We start from the raw sequence: 15,212 nt of genomic DNA, 5'->3' as shown, positions 1-15,212 counted from the left end.
ATTACTAAAAAGGCTGTGATAATATGAAATGTTCCTATCGTATGCTTGGAAGCGACCGCGGTGGCTGGCTTGTAAACACTGGCACCCACGGAACAAGTGAGGCGGGCTCAGGCCGCACGTGGACGCGTCTCAAACGAATTGCGTTGAGCGAGTTTTTTAGCGCTAGCCGAGGCAAAACTTTTGCGTTAAAATGTATCGCTAGGCGGATTTAACATTATGCGATGCGTTCGTTAGGCGAGGGTCCACTGTATTTCTTATGGGGAAAATTAATTTGCCTTACACTAATTTTGGCTTACGATGAGCTCTCAGGAACAGATTAATATCGTAAGGTGGGGGTCCACTGTATATCATTATTATATATTATTATACACAATGCAGAAGGTCCGCAACATGTTCGTAAGTTGAAAACTTCCTGTATTGTGAATATTATACACAATTCAGGAGGCCCCCAATGTGTTTGTAAGTCAAGGACTTACTGTATTTCACTGTCATAGACTTTTACAGGGCTGTGGATTTGTATGTAGTGGAACCTTTGATCACGACCATAATTTGTTCCAAAACTCTGGTCACACCCCGATTTGGTCATGACCCGAACCTAATTTCCCCATTGGTTTGTATGTAAATATGATTAATCCATTCCAGACCCCTACGAACTGTATGTAAATATTGTTTTTTAAGATTTTTAAGTACAAAAGTAATTAATTATACCATAGAATGCACAGTGTAATAGTAAACTAACTGCAAAAACCTTGAATAACACTGAGAAAACCTTGAAAACTAACATTGCACAAGTCCTAAGAGTTTTAAGAGGCATCTAATGGCTGAACAGTGAACTCTGTTATTTGTAGTCCAATATCTTTCATTTTTGGTGTACGTTAAGAAGCATCTTTCCATCATCCATTGCCCAAGTTTCAATAAGATAGCCCAGAAAAAAAATATTTACCAAAAATCATATATGGCAAGCCCTAGCTGGGTACTGGCACTGCAAGAAGCTGTGTCAGCACTACCTGCTGATAAAACATTGCTAATCCTAATTTATCATGGTTGTAATTACAGGAAGTGGGGAAAAGTGGCACATGCGAAAAAAATGGCGCGAAATGTGAAAATCGACGCGGCTGTATTTGTTCGGCACCCAATTATGTGCTTGTGACCAGATGCAAAAATTTGGCAAATTTTTTGGCCGTAAACCGATTTCTTCGTGATCGGAAGCATTCGTGACCGGAGGTTCCATTATACTTCAAAAAAATTCTATATAGTGTTTACTTGGTTTAGTGAGTCTAACAGGCTTAACCCTTTCAGGGTCCAAGGCCCAGATCTGGAGTCACGCACCAGTGTCCAAGAATTTTAAAAAAAAAAATTTGTTATTTTTTCTTATGAAATCGTAGAGAATCTTTTTGTGAAGGTAATAAAACAAAAAGTACGAAATTTGGTGGAAAATTGACGAAATTATGCTCTCGCGAATTTTGATGTGTCAGCGATATTTACGAATCGGCGATTTTGCCGACTTTGACTCCCATTTTAGGCCAATTACATTATTCCAATCAACCAAATTCTTAGCTATTTCACTAGTATTACTTCTATTCTATCGATTGAGCACAAGAAATCGCCAAGTCAACTGTTTCAACTACAAAATAAAGTGATCAGAAATTGTTAATTTGGCCAATTTAACACAAAGTTCAAAATATTCCAATTTCAAAATAGGGTCCAGAATGAACAATGTAGGCATTCCTGGCACTAAACTAACATTTCCTCTGTTCATTAGTTATGTTTTGAGGCTTTACAAATAAATTCCATTTTGATTTTTTATTCACATAATGAATTTTTATTCACACCAAAAAATAGAAGATTTACTGTTATGCAATACTGTAATAATTGTATAAATATCATCACTATATTTGTGAATGTATATTAGACCCACCAGCTGACGTGTATTAGACGTGTGAGGTCGTTTGTTTACTCTTGAATATCGGCAAAAATTTAACATTTCTGCTACTTTGAGCTCAGTTTCAAGCCATTTCCAGTGCTAAAACCAATCAAAATCATCTCTATTTCTGTAATATGTCTTCCATTCTATCAAATGAGACCAAGAAATCGCAAATACAACTATAAAAAACATACGAAAAAACACTGCAAAGTTGCTGTTTTAATCGAAAAATCATGATTTCATTTTTTTTCTCTCATTATACACAGTGTGCTGCAGGATCTGTTTTATGTGGTGCACACATACCACATAGATGTATTCTCTCATATCTAGGCCCAAATGTACCACTCACAGTTTATCAGAGTGAGCTGAGCTCATGGCGTAGATCTACGGTTTGGACCCTGAACGTAAAGCTGTAGATCTACGGGACGGACCCTGAAAGGGTTAATGCTGGGTATGAGGTACATAGGGGTCCTCAACCGAGAAGTTGTGTTAATATTTCAACTTACGTGTTACATTCTTCGTGTTTCAACTCATGAACACTTTGCTTGTGACTTGCAAACTATTTTCACGTAAAACTATTAGTAGAAAAGGATGGTCATTTGTCACTTATCTTTGTAACTGGATCAGCACTCCTGAGACTTTAAATATTTCATAGATACGTATCTCGTTTGCAAGAGGATGTTCGTGACTTGGGTTTTCATAAGCTGGGAACCCCAGGTACTGTAGTGTTACAGTATAATCAGTGTTCTTATGAATGGCCTTCAGCTTGCATCCTGACTTTTTATAATGATAGCAGTTAGGTTAGGTAAGATTTGCCAGGAAACAAGATCTTATGGGTCTTAGTCATACGATGAACTGCACCTGGAGCTATTGGTCATCTAATCTAGGCCTTCCACTGGCTTGTGGGTCCACCATTTAAAAATTATGGTTTAAATTACACCATTATATTGAATGACAGTGACGTGTGATTACCTACTTCTATATAGACAAGTGGTACTATACTTTTGGTATCCCATCTACATTACCTTTGATTGTAAGCGCTTCCACGTGTAAGTTTTTCCGAATATGAGCAGTCGATGGGTTGATTTTTTGTTTCCATACGCGAGCAAAATATCCATAAGTGAGCAGACTTCAAGGCAGGTTCCTTGATGCTGGTGAGGGGCTCTTGCTCTTGATTTAAGGAATTGTAACTCATTTGTTTGTTGGATTATCTTATTGAGAGTTGGGCAATGTATGATGGAAAGATGCTTCTTAACGTACACCAAAAATGAAAGAAATTTAAGCATAAATAATGGAGTTCACTTCTCAGCAATTAGCCACCCCTTAGCGGTATTTTTGTATGGATTTTATGATTGTATTCAGGTTTTTTGGTCTCATTTGATAGATTGGAAGATATATTACAGAAATAGATATGATTTTGATTGCTTTCACGACAAAAAGTACCTTGAAATTTAACTCAACACAGGAGAAATGTTCATTCCAATATGCAGTCATAAATGGGTTGACATAATTTATACAATTATTGCAATAAGGCATAGCAGTAAATCTTATATTTTATGTGTGAATAAAAATTACAAATTTATATTGTAATAATAATAATATAATAATAATAATAATAATAATAATAATAATAATAATATGTATAATAATAATAGTATGTATAATAATATAATACAATAAGAACAATAATATAATATGTATAATAATACATATATAATAATAATGTACTACATAATAATAATTATAATAATACACAAATAACCCGCACATAAAAGAGAGAAGCTTACGACGACGTTTCGGTCCGACTTGGACCACTTGGCCGTCACTAGATGGCAGTGTTTACCACAACATAGAGGGAGCGGTTGTGGCCGCCTCCACCTGTTACATAATGGATTATTTTATTCATTCTAGGGTATATATCAGGTTTCTGTGTTATTTATATTGTTTATTATTTCATATTAGATGAACTGTGATAGATAAATAAGCCGTAGAGTTGATGATAGCGAAATATTCAAGAAATATTTTGTCCTGTCTCCAGACAAACTCACGTCGGCCGCCACCGCCGCCACATATATAATGACATATTTTATTCATTCTAGAGTATATATCAGGTTTCTATGTCATTTGTATTGTTTATTACGTCATATTAGATGAAGTGAGATAGATAAATAAGCCGTAGAGTTGAAATTAGCGAAATTATTGAAGCACAGAATTCCACTGGAAAGGATTAATTGCTATGTACAGTGCATGTGTTGTTCATGTTCTCTCTTCTACATGCATACTTGTGCTCACTGAATCTGGTGTCCAGACATCTGTTAGTTTCCCCAGTGTAAACTATTGCAGCTCCCTCATAGGATTAAGGGCACTACTCAGTCGAGTTAAAGACATCAGCATGTTACACAAGAAATTAATTGCATTTCAATTAATTTAATTGAGGGAAATTTACTCTGCAAACTAGCAAATCCAGTTACGAGCAAGGTCATGGAACAGATTGACCTTGCAAGTAGAGTTCTACTGTATTTACTACTTCCCTTCATAGCTCATTCCATTGTTCAAACACTTTAGTAAAATTTTCTGGTATCCCTTCAGCACCTCTTCTTTCTTAGTTTCAAATTGTAATTTCTTGATGAGAAATGATTGGTGTGTTAAAAAAAATCTTAGCATTGTTGGCAAAAATGTTCATATAATTTAATATTCCTTCTGTCAAGTTGTTTATATTAGTTAAAAACATTATTGGGGCAAGCATTGATCCCTAAGGCATCCCACTGTGTAATTACCTATTTGTTATTACTTTCTCAGTTTGTCGGTTGTGAGCTCAGGCTCTTGGTCCCGTCTCTTAACGTTTGACCTTGTATAGACTTTCTTCCACTGTGTCATTGTTTTAACAAGTGCCTATTTATCACTAATACATTTAAAAAATAATTGCTGATATCCTTCTTACCCATTTGGGTTTGTAATTTCAAACCATGCACTTGTTCTTGTTGCATCCCTACGTCTAAGGAGGTCCCCAACGTGTTTGTAAGTTAAGGACTTCCTGCACTGTAATACAGGAGGATCCCATGTATACAGCACTTATTTCTGGTGTTCCACATTGTTTGTGTTTCACCCACCAGCGATTGTCACTAGTGAGTGAAACAATGGCTCAATTAAAAGCCAACAAAAACATGGAACACCAAAAACAGGTGATGCATATGCAGGACCCTCCTGTACAGGTAACAGCAACAATAATCAGGATTCAGAGCTTCATCTTGCCATTTAATAATCATAATTCAGTTCTTGCTAGGTATGAGACTGTTACATATGTCTGGTTCGTGAACATAACTACTTACTGCAAAAAGCAAGAACCATCTGTACATAAGAATGATTACCCACATGCTTTGTTTATTTTTTTATGAAGTATACAGCATATATATAATTAATTTATCTCTGCTTGTTTGAAATGGTTTTGGAGGGAGATTTGTTTTATTTTTTTATTTTTTTTTTTTTTGTACTTAATCAAATGCTATACTAAGAAAGGTAAGATTTTTTTTTTTTACAATATTTAAACAGTTTAAGCAGTTCTGTTGTACTATGAGCGATTTCCTATGTACAGTGCATGTGTTGTTCATGTTCTCTCTTCTACATGCATACTTGTGTTCACTGAATCTGGTGTCCAGACATCTGTTAGTTTCCCCAGTGTGAACTATTGCAGCTCCCACATAGGATTAAGGGCACTACTCAGTCGAGTTAAAGACATCAGCATGTTACACAAGAAATTAGCCAGTCTCAGTGTCATGTCCCTTTTCATTAAAGTACCCACTATATAAGCCATTGAATTCATTTTGAAGTAAAGTAAAGGACAGTCCAGCAGAAGATAAGTACTGCTTTCAAACACTGGCATAGTTCAAAACATTTCCCATGCTTTAGCCCAGAACAAGGTCAAAGTTGCTACCACTTCCACCACCACCCCTATCAAGGATTTCACCATGAATATAGACCAGAACAAATTTCACAGTCCAGTGTAGGAGTTTACAAGATTCCACGTGAAGGCTGTCAGAATTTACATTAGGGAACCCTCTAGATGTTTGGACACCAGAATCAGTGAAAGCAAGTAAGAGAGAAAACTTGAACACTGCATGCACTGTACATAGTAGTACATATGAAAAGCTGAAATGGACTGCTGTCAACATGATCGTAAGGGAAGAACTTCAGAAATGGAGCTGTTTGGAATTTTTGCTTATTAAATAAAAAACTTAGCAGCTAATATATAGCTATGATGGTTTTTCAGATGTGGCTGGTGCACTGGATATCAATTGGGCCTTACTGGTTCGAGATTCGTCCAAAGTGGCTACTAATGAAGTGGCAGCTGGAACTGCTCTCAAGCGTTTCAGTGCTTCCCATTTGTTAGCTCGCCTTGGAGTCTCCACTAAATTTGCCAGAGCAGAAGTGTTACAGCAGATTAAAGAAGCTTGCTCTGCTGATGCTACTCAAGAAGATACAGGTAGGGATTAAAATGTGTAACATTTAGTCACTGGCATAACAGAAGAGTTATGTAAATAAGAATTTGAGATTTGGATATTCAGATGTCGGGGCTAAAACTCGTGAACTTCTCTGTATTCTAAATACGGTATCAAAATCACTCAGCATAAGTGACTACTCCAAGGATGAGGAGCTTGGACAGGAGGAGGGAGTTGTGCTCAGTTTTTAATTTTTGGGATGTCTATTTTTATATTTATCCAGTATTCACTAACTTTTTTTTCATCGAGTAAGCATGTGGGAAATAGGAGGCAATCAGGTTTGATCTCAGGAGAGTGAGGATAAATCCAGTTCCTCTGATCACGATCCCCTTACTGGCATACTTAAGAAAATAATTAAAGGTGGCTACACAGAGCAGCAAAGTGTATATAAAAGTACGGAAACTGAACAGTAGCTTTTTTTTTTAATCTTAAGATAATAACATGCTTTATATACATAGCAACTAGGATGGTTGCTAACATATTAGCTGCAGCTAGAGGTGATGAGCTGACACATTGTTCTGTACTTTCTTTTCTTTTGTTTGGTAATGTAAGCATTTTCTTGTAACTAATTATTTTTATTATCACTTGTGTTCACTTATCCCACAGAGTCTAAGAAAGTAGAAATACCACCAGTGATTGACTCGGGCGGTGTTTTACGCATATTAAAGGCTCGGGCTGAAGATCGTCAAAGAATTCTGGATGGTATTGGCCCTAACAGAAGGGCTCTCTGTGCCCGGCAGGATATTGCACTCAGGTGAGATGATCCATTTTTTTTAGTCTCTTGCCATACATAATTTATAAATTTATGATAGCTGACCTACACTGTTGAAGACCTAGCAGCAGTAGAAGCAATTGATGAAGTTTTTATGCTTAAATTATGAAATTTTAGTAACATATACTTAATTACATAAAAATGAGATTACTAGACTATTAATTGCAGAGATATAATGTATGTATATGAATACTATGAATGTTTGGATTGAAGTGAGTGAGCAATACTTAGAGAAAGGAAAGTGTGTTTATGAGAGGAATGATGTAATTCTTATAGTATGTGCTGTATGACCCTTTAACCCTTTGAGGGTTTTGGTCGTACTAGTACGTTTTACGCGTAGGGGTTTTTGACGTACTAGTACTCATAAATTCTAGCGGCCTCAAATCTAGTGGGAGAAAGCTGGTAGGCCTTCATGTGAAAGAATGGGTCTATGTGGTCAGTGTGCACAGTCTAAAAAAAATCCTGCAGCACACAGTGCATAATGAGAAAAAAAAAACTTTGACCATTTTTTTTTAATAAATCAGCGACTTTGCAGTGTATTTTCGTATGGTATTTATTGTTGTATTCTAGTTTTCTTGGTCTCATTTTATAGAATGGAAGACATATTACAGAAATTGAGATGATTTTGACTGGTTTTACAATGAAAGGTGCCTTGAAATTGAGCTCAAAGTAGCAGAAATGTTCGATTTTTACCAAACTTCAAAAGTAAACAAATCGTGCCAAGCGTGCAATACACGTCAACTGGTGAGTCTAATATTCTTTTACAAGTGCACCAATAATATTTATACCATTTTTTACACTAATGCAGTAGTCTGCATAACAGTAAATCTTATATTTTTTGTGAGAATAAAAATTCAAAGTGGAAAGCAAAAGGATATAAGAGGGCCCTTGAGACGTGACTAATGACTAGAGGAAATGTCATTTTAGTGCCAGGAATGTCTTTCTTGTTTATTCTGGACCCTATTCGGAAATTGGCATCTTTTGAAATTTGTGTGAAATTGGCAAAATTGCTAAATTCTGACCACTGTACTGGATAGTTGAATTTATAAATGGGTGGTTTCTTGCACCCATTCGATAGAAAAAATGGAGTTCTAGCGAAATATTCATGTTTTTTGTCGACTAGTACAGTGAAATTGGCCGAAAATGGGGCTCAAAGTGGGCAAAATCGCCGATGCGTAAATATCGCCGAGACCGCTAACTTTGCGAGAGCATAATTCCGTAAGTTTTCTATCAAATTTCAAACTTTTGGTGTCTTTATGATCGGGAAAAGATTCTCTATCTTTTCATAAGAGAAAATAATTTTTTTTTTTTTTTTAAATTTGGCCGACCCTGAGAACGAGTTTCGGAGAGGGCCTGTCGACCCTCAAAGGGTTAATGTTTAACCTTTAATTTTATATTATTATAGTGTGTATAAAAGAAGGGAAATAGACTCCAATGAAAGTGAGGCTTAGACGAGGATGTGTGCTGATGACACAAATGTTTAATGTGAGTTTAGTTGGAGGATATAATTACAAACGACTGTAATTAGGAGATTAGGAAGAGGAACTTCATAGGTTCAGAAAGAGCTTGAAAGGATGTGTACATGGTAGCTAAAAGTGAATGCTTGAAACAATTTTTTAACACCGGCAGTCTCCTGCCAAGGTAGGGTGACCTGACAAAGAAACACTTTCACTGTCATTCACTCAGTCACCATTTATCCTGAAACACACTGATAGTTCAGATGACCCTCCAAACCGGAACATCCCCATCTCTCCAGAGTGCAGGTGCTGAACTTTTCACCTTCAGGACTCAAGTCTGACTAGCTGGTTTCTCTGAATCCCTTCATATGTTGCTCTGCTTACACTCCAGCAGCACATCATATATTGTTTGTAATGGCTTGATAAAGCTCCTGGAGAGCGAAACATTGCCTCAATAAAATGTCACATTAGTTGCATTTGTGTCCTTTTACTTTACACTTACATCATATATCGTAAAAACTACTTGCCATCACTCCTGTCTATCATGCCTACAGAAGCCTGCTAGATATCAAAGCCCCTAGCACACACAACCTCCTTTACCTTTAACTCCTCCCTCCAACCTTTCTTATTTTAACCCCTACCTTTTCTTCCCTCCTCCCACATTATATAGCAAACCTATTCTCCAACCTCTTAACCCCTTCAGGGTCCAAGGCCCAAATCTGAAGTGGTGCCCCAGTGTCCAAGAATTTTCAAAAAAAAAATTTGTTATTTTTTCTTATGAAATGGTAGAGAATCTTTTTGTGAAGGTAATAAAACAAAAAGTACGAAATTTGATGGAAAATTGACGAAATTATGCTCTCGTGAATTTTGATGTGTCAGCGATATTTACAAACTGGCGATTTTGCCGACTTTGACTCCCATTTTAGGCCAATTACATTATTCCAGTCAACCAAATTCTTAGGTATTTCACTAGTATTACTTCTATTCTATCGATTGAGCACAAGAAATCGCCAAGTCAACTGTTTCAACTACAAATTAAAGTGATTGGAAATTGTTAATTTGGCCAATTTAACACAAAGTTCAAAATATTCCAATTTCAAAATAGGGTCCAGAATAAACAATGTAGGTATTCCTGGAACTAAACTAACATTTCCTCTGTTCATTAGTTACATTTTGAGGCTTTACAAATAAATTTAATTTTTATTTTTTATTCACATAATGAATTTTTATTCACACCAAAAAAATAGAAGATTTACTGTTATGCAATACTGTAATAATTGTATAAATATCATCACCATATTTGTGAATGCATATTAGACCCTCTAGCTGGCGTGTATTAGACGTGTGAGGTCGTTTGTTTACTCTTGAATATCGGCAAAAATTTAACATTTCTGCTACTTTGAGCTCAGTTTCAAGCCATTTCCAGTGCTAAAACCAATCAAAATCATCTCTATTTCTGTAATATGTCTTCCATTCTATCAAATGAGACCAAGAAATCGCAAATACAACTATAAAAAACATACGAAAAAACACTGCAAAGTCGCTGTTTTAATCGAAAAATCATGATTTCAGTTTTTTCTCTCATTATACACAGTGTGCTGCAGGATCTGTTTTATGTGGTGCACACATACCACATAGATGTATTCTCTCATATCTAGGCCCAAATGTACCACTCACAGTTTATCAGAGTGAGCTGAGCTCATGACGTAGATCTACGGTTTGGACCCTGAACGTAAAGCCGTAGATCTACGGGATGGATCCTGAAAGGGTTAAGGTCCGAACCACCTCAACAACCCCTCCTCAGAGCTCTGAATAAAACCTGTGACAACCCCACACCCAATTATAAAAAAAAATTATAAATAGGGAAATAAAATTTGAGATCAAAGGAAGAAAATAATTTGAAACAAGTGACTAAATTTTACATAATGTTCTTCAAATCAAACCAGAATTTAAGAATTCTTCAAAGTGTGAGCAGGGTAATATTTTGTGAAGGGATTCAGGGAAACCAGTTAGCTTGACTTGAGTCCTGGAAATGGGAAATACAATGCCTGTACTTTAAAGGAGGGGTTTGTGATATTTGCAGTTTGGAGGGACATCTAAGCTGTTGTATCTGAGAGCCTTTGCAAAGACAATGATTGTGTATGAGTGACGGTGAAAGTGTTAAATGATGAAAGTTTTTTCGTTCTTTTTGGGTCACCCTGCCTCAGTGGGAAATGGCCGACGTGTTAAAAAAAATTAAGTGTTATAATAATAATATAGGCCACTTTTTTATTTTCATTTTATTAACCACTTCATATAAATCATTTTAATTATTTACTTTTTTTCAGACGACAGCTGTGTAATCTTCCCAAGCAGGACCTCATTGGAGATAGTCCTCTGCTTGACAAGGATTTGTTCAGGCAATCAATTTCTCTTCTGAAATCCTGTTAAATGTTACATCCCATACTGTTTGTATGTTTAATGTATTCTTAATAAATAACTAATGTCTTTTATGCATTTTTTTTAATACAGTGTCTACCTCCCTCCAAGGCAGAGTGACCTAAAAAAGAAAACACATTCACCAACATTCACTCAGTTGCTGTCTTTCCAGAAGTGTGTTGACATCATAATTTAATTTTTGACTACCCTTTGTGTAGAACACACACTGTATGACCCTTGTGGGTTTAGTGCTAAGTTTTAATTATATTTTTTTATTATTAACATATCTGCCATTTCCCAACAAGGCAGGGTGGCCCAAAAAAAGAAAAACTTTCACCATCATTCACTTCATCACTGTCTTGCCAGAGGTGTGCTTACACTACAGTTATAAAACTGCAACATTAACACCCCTCCTTCAGAGTGAAGACACTGTACTTCCCACCTCCAGGACTCAAGTCTGGCCTGCTGGTTTCCCAGAATCCCTTCATAAATGCTACCTTGCTCACACTCCAACAGCACGTCAAGTCCTTAAAACCATTTGTCTCCACTCCTATCTAATACACCCACCCACACTTGCTGGAAGTCCAAGTCCCTCATGCACAAAACCTCCTTTACCCCCTCCCTCCAATCTTTCCTAGGCCGACCTCTACTCCGCCTTCCTTTTACTTCATTGATTCTTTCTTTCTTTCAACGCACCAGCCGTATCCCGCTGAGGCGGGGTGGCCCAAAAGGAAAAACAAAAGTTTCGCCTTTTAAATTTAGTAATATATACAGGAGAAGGGGTTACTAGCCCCTTGCTCCTGGCATTATAGTCGCCTCTTACAACACGCATGGCTTACGGAGGAAGAAAGAAAATAGAAGAAAACCCAGAGGGGTAAGTATATATATGCCTGTACATGTATGTGTAGTGTGACCTAAGTGTAAGTAGATGTAGCAAGATGTACCTGTAATCTTGCATATTTATGAGACAGACAAAAGACACCAGCAATCCTACCACCATGTAAAGCAATTACAGGCTTTCGTTTTACACTCACTTGACAGGACGGTAGTACCTCCCTGGGCGGTTGCTGTCTACCAACCTACCTTTAACTTCATTGAGTATAATAATAATATGTGTAGAACACACTATCTAATGCCTTGCAAAGTGCATTATTATTGCTATTATAATCATAACTTTGTACTTGCAAAGTACAATCATGCTGGTAAATGTATATAAAGCACTGCAAAAAGTGGCCAGTACAGTACTTTTAAAAACAGTTTTTTCTAAACTTTAAAGTCATTTAAAAGATGGAAATGTGTACTGTAATCCCTACAAGAAAAGTGCTTTGATGCCAGTGAAGGGCTTTTGGTTTAAGGAAATTGAGCTAATATTTCCTACCTACTCCAGGTACTTTATGACTCTTGTGCATTTAATGCTACCCATATGACTAATAATATTAATAAACTTTAATAATATTGGAAAAGCTAAAATAGTCTTTTGAACGAGTTGCTTCAGTGCCAGTGAAGGGCTCTTGATACGTAGAGCTGGAGCTACTCTTTAGCGATGTATAGCCCTTGTGGTTTAGCGCTTCTTTTTGATTATAATAATAATAATAATGGAGCTACTCTTTCCTTATATGGAATTTAATTGCCTCCCATTTCCCAAGAAACTCAGTATGACCATATCAATAATAATGAGCAAGTATAATCAGTTTACAGCATAAAACACAAAAGTTATATATATTCCACAGCTGTATAGCCCATGTGGCTTAGCGCTTCTTTTTGATTATAATAATATATATACAGTGGTCCCTCAATAATCGTCCGGCCTGAAAGTCGTCCATTTCGAAAATAGTCCTGTTTTTTCGTCTAAATATTGGCTCACAAATGGTCCGGTAACTTGCTAATAGTCCTTCGTCCCGGACGCGTACTCACGCTCTGAGCTGCCTTGGCCTTTCCTTCCCAGCCAGTGTGCCATTGTTTACCAGTGAGCGACGGTCCCCTCACGTGCTCCAGCGAAATATTTCATAATATTTCATTTATTTTAGTGCTTGCAAGTTATTTAAGTGCTAAATAAGCTACCATGGCTCCAAAGAAAGCTCCTAGTGCCAAGCCTTTGGTAAAGAAGGTGAGAAATACGATTGAATTTAAGAAAAACATCATTGAACAATATGATAGTGGCGTATGTGTGGGCGAACTGGCCAGGATGTATAACAAATCTCGTACAACCATATCTTCCATCATAGCCAAGAAAAAGGAAATCAAGGACGCTGTTGTTGCAAAGGTGGTAAATATGCTGACAAAAATTAGATCACCAGTACTCAAAGATGTTTAGAAGTTATTATTGGTGTGGATAAACGAGAAACAATTAGCAGGAGATAGTCTTATGATGTCGCTTATTTGTGAAAAGGCTAGGCAGTTGCATGACGATTTGGTAAAGAAATTGCCTTCAGCTAGTGGTGATGTGAGTGAATTTAAGGCCAGCAAAGGCTGGTTTGAGAGATTTAAGAAGCGTACTGGCATACACAGTGTGGTAAGGCATGGTGAGGCTGCCAGTTCGGACCACAAGGTGGCTGAAAAATATGTGCATGAATTCAAGGAGTACATAAACAGTGAAGGACTGAAACCTGAACAAGTGTTCAATTGTGATGAAACAGGCCTCTTTTGGAAGAAAATGCCAAAGAGGACCTACATTACTCAGGAAGAAAAGGCGCTGCCAGGACACAAGCCTATGAAAGACAGGCTGACGCTAATGTTCTGTGCTAATGCTAGTGGGGATTTCAAAGTGAAGCCGTTACTAGTGTACCATTCTGAAAATCCCAGAGTGTTCAAGAAAAACAATGTTATGAAGAGTAAATTATGTGTGTTTTGGAGATCTAATAGTAAGGCATGGGTCACAAGGGACATTTTCGTCGAGTGGTTCAATGAAGTGTTTGGCCCTAGTGTGAAGAATTACCTCCTGGAAAAGAAATTGGATCTCAAGTGCCTCCTAGTAATGGATATTACAAAAACACTAATTGGGTTTTACATTAGTGTTAGTAATATAAAAGTTCAGGATACATATATACACATTAAAATAAATTAATCTTTAATATTATATAAAAAACAATCTTTGGTCTAGAGGTATTTAAAATATGCATACATGTTACAATAATAAATTATTAGCATTTTAAAATAATAAATAATGATTTGTAACCCTACACACAGGGTACAACTTTTCAGACACTACTGTGTCACTATATATATCTATGCTAAAATAATAAATTATAAATAACATTTGTACAATAATAATTTGTACAATAATAATTACAGTCAACTCCGTGTCTCACGACACCCTAATGACGCTCCGTGTCACACGACACTTATCCGAGTTGTGACGCTCCCTGTGTCTCACACGACACTTATCCGTGTAATGATGTAAAGTAAAAGGACACAAGTGCAACTAATGTGACATTTATTGTGGCAACGTTTCGCTCTCCAGGAGCTTGATAAAGCTTGATAAAGCTCCTGGAGAGCGAAACGTTGCCACAATAAATGTCACATTAGTTGCACTTGTGTCCTTTTACTTTACATATTGTCGGTAATTCTACCAACTTTATTACAATCCGTGTAATGATGCTCAATCTCAGCTGTGTCCCTTGACACCCTTTTCTCTGCGTTGACGCTCCTACTCTCCATGTCACACGACACCCTTTTCTCTGCGTCATACACTTGTGTCGCCCGACACCCAGCGACACACGATGCTCCGTGTCACACGACACTTATCCGAGTTGTGACGCTCCCTGTGTCTCCCGACACTTATCCGTGTAATGACGCTCCATCTCAGCTGTGTCCCTTGACACCCTTTTCTCTGCGTAATGACGCTCCTACTCTCCGTGTCACATGACACCCTTTTCTCTGCATCATACACTACTGTGTCACCCTTGACACCCAGCGACACACTCACACAGCGTCTTTCTTGAGGCCAGTCACATGACACTATTCAATGTACACTATAACCGTAACTTCTTTAGTGTCACACGACACCCTTTTCTTCTCAGTGTTCCACTAAAACAGCATCCGATGACTCCGGCCCACAATTGACCAGCGTAGGCGGTGAGTCCGCAGACATCACCTGTCCTGTAAATACTCTCCAAGGCCAGTAGAAGTACACCGTAAGATGGTCT

General features: G+C 37.2%; 1 protein-coding gene and 1 long non-coding RNA gene across 11 annotated transcripts in view; one reads left to right on the top strand and one right to left on the bottom strand.

The window, feature by feature from the left end:
- LOC128699648 (fl(2)d-associated complex component-like) overlaps positions 1–11,137 on the top strand; it is a 139,619-nt gene extending 128,482 nt beyond the window's left edge. For all 10 annotated transcript variants that reach the window (XM_070099372.1, XM_070099378.1, XM_070099377.1 and 7 more), the window contains 3 exons: positions 6,192–6,404; positions 7,027–7,174; positions 10,977–11,137. In XM_070099372.1, coding sequence (XP_069955473.1) covers positions 6,192–6,404; positions 7,027–7,174; positions 10,977–11,079 — 464 coding nt within the window. In that variant the 3' untranslated portion in view covers positions 11,080–11,137. The remainder of the gene's footprint in view (positions 1–6,191; positions 6,405–7,026; positions 7,175–10,976) is intronic.
- The window catches only part of LOC138854690 (uncharacterized), an 81,003-nt gene that overhangs the window by 46,281 nt on the left and 19,510 nt on the right, over positions 1–15,212 (bottom strand). The gene's annotated exons all lie outside the window — the stretch shown is intronic.

The sequence above is a fragment of the Cherax quadricarinatus genome, chromosome 67 (genome assembly GCF_038502225.1).
Source record: "Cherax quadricarinatus isolate ZL_2023a chromosome 67, ASM3850222v1, whole genome shotgun sequence".
NCBI lineage: Eukaryota > Metazoa > Arthropoda > Malacostraca > Decapoda > Parastacidae > Cherax > Cherax quadricarinatus.
This window is presented reverse-complemented; position numbering and strand designations above follow the sequence as displayed.